We start from the raw sequence: 7489 nt of genomic DNA on the forward strand, positions 1-7489 counted from the left end.
TGGAAGAGTACATGGAGCAAGATAAGAAGCCTCGAGTGCTAATAGTTCATGTGAAATTCAGGTGAGGAAAGGTCTTCAGTTTCACTGACTGTTGTAACAGCTCACTGCTAGGAAGCTGAAGTGACTCTATCTTCTGCTGCACTGGTGCACACACAGCTCCCTGTTTGTCACACACCACAGCCTGGATCTGGAATGGAGCATCCAGGGAGGCCACCCAGCAGAAGCAGCTTTTCAGGAGCTACTCAGACAAATGTTGCCCTGAGATGGGCCTAACAGGACCAGCTCTCACCTTTGGGGAAGGACTGCACCAAGCCAGCCTGTGGGTTTCTCAGAAAACATACCATAAGAATGTTCCTTCAGGTTTTCATGTGAAAGAGTAACCAGCATCCTGAATTTCTGTTATTTTTGGTTGTAATGGAAAACACTGCATAGACATATTATACAGATTTCTCATAGATGTCAGTCCTGCAGTGTGAAGATGAGGGACACGGGGAGTAGTGACACTTAGAAGTCCTTTTTGTACCTCTTTTGTACAGTTCTGTAACCTATTGTGCCATTCTGGTAATATAGGAATTCAAATTCCTCTGGCACAGCTTGCTGCTGTGCAATCATAAAGGACAGTCTGTGTTCACAAAAATGACAGAGCATTCTTTTGTCAGCTATCCTAAAGGCTTAACAGCAGCAGTGGGTGTCTGCAGTAGCAACAAAGTGCTTCCAAACAGAATAAAGCATTCCAGCCAGAAATGAAAAAAGAAAAACCACAGAATATCAGATCTACAAACAAAAAAACAGTAATTAAAAATTGCAGGATTGGATTTTTAAGGATATTATGGTGTTTTTTTTGTTTTTTTTACAAAGCACTCGGGGTTACTAAAAGAGACATCTGACATTAAGGACTACTTCAATCTCCCTACTCTGAAACTGGCTGCACAAAACACTGGTGAGCGTACACCATCTGTCTGGACTTTGTACCCAGCAGTAACGATGAGAAATGTTCTTACAAACACAGGAAAATGAGTTTGGAGAGTCATCAAATCTAATCTAGAAACTGAGGAGAGAATGACTTCTTGTTATAAACCAGCTCTCAAAGCAACCATCTTAAAACAACCCTTCCAAACCTGAAGTGCTTTTATCACAGGTGAAGTTAAACTTGCTTCCCTTGCAGCTGGAACACTAAATGCAATTTGGACATGATTTGCAATCTGTGCTTTAGCACTTGGGGCAGCAGGGTTTGAACAGAAACAGCCAGCTCCCACCTGTTGGCTGTCACACTGCTGGAAAGTTAACATGGAATCACCTCCCTTCTATAAAACAAACCATGAAAATGTAGACTTACAAAATCAATAGCTTTTATCAGGTTGGAAGTGTTTCTGCCATGGCTTCAGCAAACTGCTGCTACTCACATAGGATAAGTTGGCAGCTGACTGCAGGAAAACAGTTCCTGACCATGTCACCTAAAAGAGAACAGGAATGGGATGACCAGCACTGCGCTGTCCTCTGCAGCCATGACTTTGCAGAGATCTGCACTATCCACAACTAATTTCTCTGTTGCTGGACAGCTAAGAGCGGTCACTTTAAATCAAATAACTTCCCCTTAAAAATATTTATTCAGCATAAAAATCCAGAAATAGAAAACATACAAATGTTACAAGAAAATGCCTAGGCTACGTTGTACAGCAGCATTTGAATCTGTACACATCGAGGTACTTTGTGAGACACAACTTCCAGTTTGTCTCCCCACAGGTGCTGAGGCCAACACCCTGCCCCCCTCACAACCTCCAGGGCAAAGCTTCAGAGGAATGATCACATGCTGTTTGTACTGCAGGTCTTTTGTCTGAAGAATCAGGTGTCCAGATACACATGCAGACAACTCCTACAAGAATTGGTGCATAAATCTTGAAGGTCTTGCATCAGAACTGCTGCTGTCTCCCGGTGACTCCTGGAGCAGGAAGGACGTGCATGCAGGATGATAACCACTGGGCTGCTCAGTGAGTACCAGCTTCAATCTCTCCAACTGGCAGTGATGACATTTAATAGAATCAGATGGATCAGAAGGAAGGAAACTCGGTTCGTTTGCTCTGTCCCTCCATTAGTAACTGAACTTAGTATGCAGAAGATTATCTCATGGGAAAACAGATGACAGAGGTTGATAATGGAGGATGATTTCCATTAAAGCACCTGCTTTTAACTCAGTCCGGACTAACTTCGGTTGCTCCTGTAAAATGAGTGGAAGAGCTCGACATCTGCTGCAAAAACACATCTGTCACTAAAGGCACTCATAGCAGCTGGGAACATCCTCCACCACTCACAGCACTGATCCCACAAAGCTGGAGGGGGAAGAAAAGACCAGGCAGCTCCTCAGACCTGCACAGCTGGAAAAACATTCTCTGAGGTACTAACATGTGCAAAAATCAGCAAGGAAAAGGATCCCTGCCTCATGGACAGCATCTGTTATACTTAAATGTACAAGAAATGGGAAAAGTTCAGTGTGGTTTGTGGCACTTTCTCCATATAATTGGGGCTCTCCAAAGAACGGAGAAGCTGGAAACGGATATTCCCATGAGGCTGGTATGGGAAGGATGGAATACAAACAATTACACTTCTTTTCCAAACGGATCTGGCACTGCAAATATAAATTTGGAGGATAAAGAATGATAAATATCAATTACCCTTTTAGAAAATCCTCTCATATCCTTTCAGCCACTTAGCAAGCACTACAACCACAGATCCTCAGGAGTGGTATGAGTAAGCCATAGGGCTATCCAGCAACATGATGTGATCTATTTTTAATATACTTCCCACATGCCTTCAAAATTTGCACTAGGCTAATCCGAAGATGTCAGAAAGAAGAACTGCCACTAATGGACAGGGAGTCTGTCCTTTCCTAAAGCTGATTCATCTTTCTTTTCTGTGACTATCAATCTGTGTCCCCTGTTACAACCACCTGTTCTTCAGGCTTTTATCCATCCATTTCTGTAAATTTTCTTTTCCCGTAATTCTGGACCAGACTGGAAACTGTGATTTGTGAAGCCTGTCCCTTTTCCCAGCACTGGAAGTCATTCAGCCCCTTCTGGCCAGCTTGAAATAAGGCTCGCTCTAACTCATCCAGCCGAGCCACCAGACTTGAGGTGTCCTCATTGTAGGCATTCTGAGAGGAGTCCATGATACGACGGAAACGGCTAATAAACGTCTGAAGAAGATAAGCAAAATTACTGACATGTAAAGCAGAGGCTGCTTCAGCTTGAATGCTAGAGACCTTCCAAGACAGGAGATGCTCACAGCAGGGTCTGCCAGCTGCTGGCACGGCTGTGTACACAGCACCTATTAATCCTGGGTATGAAGACAAACCACTTCCTGCCTGAGCTTGGAGAGTGAATATCTGATACAGTGGAGAGGAAGCATTCATGGAATTAGATTTGGCTGCTCTCTAACGACAGGCTTGAGCAGACCAGAGGGCGTAACACAATTAGCATCCACTCCATCTCACTTAACCAGTGGAATGAATCTTGTGCCACAGCAGCTGCTGTAGGAACAGACAAGCTGCAGCTTGTGAATGGACCAGAAGATATGTCATCATGAGGAAGATTCAGCATGCTGAAATAACACTTACCCCCCCCCCCCTCCCCAGTCTACGACTAACACACAACATTTTAAAAACCAAAAGGATATACTAAAAGGTTTTAAACCCAAGCAAAAACAAGGAGGGAGTCAAAACCCTATTTATAGTGGTTTTGTTTTTTTTGTTTTTAAAGTAAAACAGCACAGCTCCTCTCATTTGCTTTCAACAAGTTGCACCTTGCATGCTTTGATATTTCAGTCAACTAGTGACATACTGAAGTGGTTCTCTTGCTAAGATGTACATCAGCAGAAGGAAAAGATGAGGAAAGGTGTGGTCACCTCCTCAATGCAGAAAGCAAGCCTTCCGTAGTCCCCTCTAAGGAAGGAGTAATATTTGATAATTTCATGAATGAAGTTAATTAACGGAATAGAAATTATGGTTATTAGATTAGCAAACAATATCCAGGAATAGAAGGAGGGATGACTGTGGACACATCAGGGGACTTGTGAATAATAATAATAATTCACAAGTAATCCTGATGAACTAGAAATACAGTCTGAAAATCATCGGATGTAATTTAGCTGGACTACTGCAAGGTTCTACACAAAGGCAGAAATAATTAACTACAAAAATGCAGGTTAAAGAATGATGGTCTGCGTACGCAGGCTTTACCACCTCACTGTGCACTGCAAACCAAATGTGGCAATGTCACACTATTGAGAAAAATAGAAAAGCTGTGTCGTGATGAGAAAACACCATCATGGCCTGGAAAATTCTCAAAGGAATCTTCCCATGGGCACAAGGCAAGATGTGTGCTGTTCAAGATACTGCTGATCCAAGCAGCTGGAGCTGAACTGGAAAAATACCAGCAGCAATCAGAGGTTAGGAAGCATGACACACAGTGAGGTATCAAATGAATTGGGATCATTTATCCCAGAGTGAAGAAAGTCAATGTTCAAATACATAATAGCCTGCTGCAGGAAGGAAGAGAATCTGTTCTCAGTGTTTACTTTGTGTGAGACAAACAGAACAGAGCTTGTATTGCTGTGAAACAGATTTTGTTTAAGCCTAAGATAGGATGGTGAAGCAATGGAACAGCTGCACAGGACAGTATGAAGAGAGCTTTAAAAACAGGTTAAAAACCAAAAAACAGGGCAAATCAATTCTGCCTTGCAGCAATGGAACAGATAAAATACAGTTGCATCCTCTTTAGTCCTATTTTACAGGATTTTCTGAAATATCGTATTTACAGCATGGAAACTCCAAGCTAAAATCCAACTCTTGGATGTGCACTTGAGGCTTGCACTGACATTAATAGGCTACAATTCCCCAGAAGGGTCATACCACCTGATCTACAGATCCTTAATCCATTCAGAAGTCATCTGAATTGGAACAAGTTGTTTATCCTGGAGTCTGCTGGGCAGCTGGGAACAAGAAGATATGCAAACACAGAGACAAACTTCAGGCCTCAGCTCTCATACTTGCCTGCAGGATAGTCTGAGCTATCTCGGGGTTCTCTGGGTTGTCGAAGTTCAGGAGCTGGGAGCCAAATCCATAGTAGTACGGCCCCATTTTATGCAAATCGACCACATTGGCATCAGCTCTGAACACTGTCCTCCAGGCCTCCTTGTAGATCTTCGGCAGCTCTACAGAGATCAGCCTCCTCTTGCTGTCGTGCAGCCCCTTGGCCAGCCACATCGGGATCTCTAGCTTTGAGCCCTGCACAAAGAGAGAAAGGCAAGGGCTGTCCCCAGGAAAACACACGTGGACCAACCCCAGAAGCTGACAGAAAACATTAACAGTGAAGATCCGGTATTACAAAGGGCCAGTTTTGTGCTCAGAACAGCCTCATGCTTAAAGAGGGTAGGTTTAGGTTGGATGTAAGGAAGAAGTCTTTTATAGTGAGGGCACTGAGGAATGGTTGTCCAGAGAGGTGGTGGCTGCCCCGTCCCTGCAGACTGTGAAGGCCAGGGCGGATCAGGCCCTGGGCAGCCTGATGGCGCTGTGGTGTCCCTGTGCCCTGCTGAGAGTTGGAATAGATGGCTTTTAAAGGTCCCTTCCAACGCTAAGGATTCCATAACTGAGATATAAACAAAACGCTATTCACTAATTATTACTGCAGGACTCCGAGTCTTTGCGTCGACCCCAAAACAACGGCGCTGCTCGCGCGTAACCCCTCACAACACCGCTGGTGGAAACAGCTGCGCTCCGCTCCTCGCAGCCCCGGGCAGCGCCTCGCGCTCCCAGCATGCCCCGCGCCGCCGCCCAGCCGCCCGCCCTGCACCGCCCCGCGCGGTGCCTGCCGGGAGTTGTAGTTCCCGCCGTTCGTCACCTCAGGGATGGAGTCCCCCGAGCCGGCGCCGGTCCCTTGGCCCAGCGCGAAGGCCAAGCGGGGCAGGTTGCTCTCGGCGCGGCCAGGCAGCTTCTCCTGCGACATGAGGATGTCGTCCAGCGATAAGAAGTTCTCCTCGGGGCCCAACCCGGGGCCCACCGGGAAATACGCCTCCGCCATGCCAAGGCGGACGGGCGCGCAATAACTCCCGCTCAGCCGCCAGCAGGCAGCGCTGCGCATGCGCGGAGAGAATTCCCGCCCGCCGCGGAGGCCGGAACGGGGCTGAGGGGCGGGCGGTGCTGTGGCCGCTCAGCGGTCCGTCAAAGTCACAGCCGTGGAAGAGCGGTTAGATCGGTGCCGGTGTATGAAATTCTGCACGGTTGAATTTTTCGCTGTGAGAAATAAAGCACAAGGATGTAGGTCAGGACACCAGTGCAACGTCAGTCACTCTTTTCCCTCCTGGCACTTTCAGGAACAGATTTGCATTTCCTAATTGGTTGGCTTGCCTGTGGCAGAGAATTCTTATTTGTCAGGAATGTCGTGCTGGATTTGTGACACTAGCTTTTGCAATCCCTTTGTTGTGCAAATGCAGGCAAATAATTAAAGTAAGCCAGTTGGCTTCAGCAGGATTGCCCATAAGAGAGCGAAGTGCTGTGTCACGTGAATAAACATCGCTCTCAGGAGCAGAGTCTCCAATCTTTACTTTTTAAGGAAGAAATACAAGTCACTAAATAAAAGAAGAACAAAACCATTTTCCCGTTCAGTTCAAATGTGAGAGATTTAGCAGCAGTATAGCACGCTCCAATTTACATCTCAAAGTCTCATTCCTAACCTGGAGGAGGATTGTATCACATATTGCAGACAGCAGATCAGCTGCAGGAGGAAGGGATTTATGGCAACCGAGCATCCATGCTATGGGAAAGCAAAAATAGCACTTCTGGCTTTCAGCTTCTAACCAGCATCTCTCAGGAGGAGGGCAGCGATGTCAGCAGGGTCTCTGGCCAGCTTGTAAAAATAATTTCAAAAATCTCTGTGAAGGAGCACTGAAGAAAGAAGATAAACTGCATGCTATAATTGGTATTGCATTTTTAACAAAGGGAGCATAGAAGCAGTTCTAGAACTTTCCAGTGTTTTCTTCCCCAATGCATGAATCCCTATTATCACTGGAAGTGGATTCAGCAATTTGCAAGGAATTTTTACCTGTTGTATAGTTTTGCTGGTAAGTGAAAAGCCACAATTAGGCAAGTAGCAGGCATTTCATGAACATTCATTGCTTTAGGCAATGCCATGTTGCTCAGACTTTTTATAATGTAAAGGAATCTTGCATTTGGAGTCCCATAGGTGGCAATTTACTGTTGGTTTTGGGTAGTGTTGTGGAAAAACAGTAGTTGTGATATCTGCCTTCAGCAAGTAAGAAATGAAGGAAGTTGCTAATTACAGCACAAGACTGTTGATCTGCAGTCAGTTCCAAAGGGATGAGATCTCTGACACTTTTGATGTCTCGGGGTGGCTGTGATGATGTAAGTAGAACACTCACATGGTGTGGATGAAAGAGAAATGCTGTTTGTTCTTCACGGGGAGACCCTTTCCTACCTGAA

General features: G+C 45.5%; 1 protein-coding gene across 1 annotated transcript; it reads right to left on the bottom strand.

The window, feature by feature from the left end:
* GINS3 (GINS complex subunit 3) lies at positions 1-6143 on the bottom strand. The gene is made up of 3 exons (XM_048958466.1): positions 5892-6143; positions 5045-5278; positions 1-3190 (listed from the first exon to the last, which is right to left on the bottom strand). The coding sequence occupies exons 1-3, from the start codon at positions 6129-6131 to the stop codon at positions 2960-2962; spliced, it is 705 nt and encodes a 234-aa protein (XP_048814423.1). The 5' UTR covers positions 6132-6143; the 3' UTR covers positions 1-2959.
* Between the last annotated feature and the right edge of the window lie 1346 nt (positions 6144-7489).

Source organism: Lagopus muta, chromosome 12 (assembly GCF_023343835.1).
Source record: "Lagopus muta isolate bLagMut1 chromosome 12, bLagMut1 primary, whole genome shotgun sequence".
NCBI lineage: Eukaryota > Metazoa > Chordata > Aves > Galliformes > Phasianidae > Lagopus > Lagopus muta.

Coding starts and splice junctions, on each gene's coding strand:
- GINS3 (XM_048958466.1), bottom strand. CDS start 6,131: ATGCGCAGCGCTGCCTGCTGGCGGCTGAGCGGGAGTTATTGCGCGCCC. Junction 5,279..5,891: donor CGGGGGACTCCATCCCTGAG/GTGACGAACGGC, acceptor CTCTTTGTGCAG/GGCTCAAAGCTAGAGATCCC. Junction 3,191..5,044: donor TAGCTCAGACTATCCTGCAG/GCAAGTATGAGA, acceptor TATCTTCTTCAG/ACGTTTATTAGCCGTTTCCG.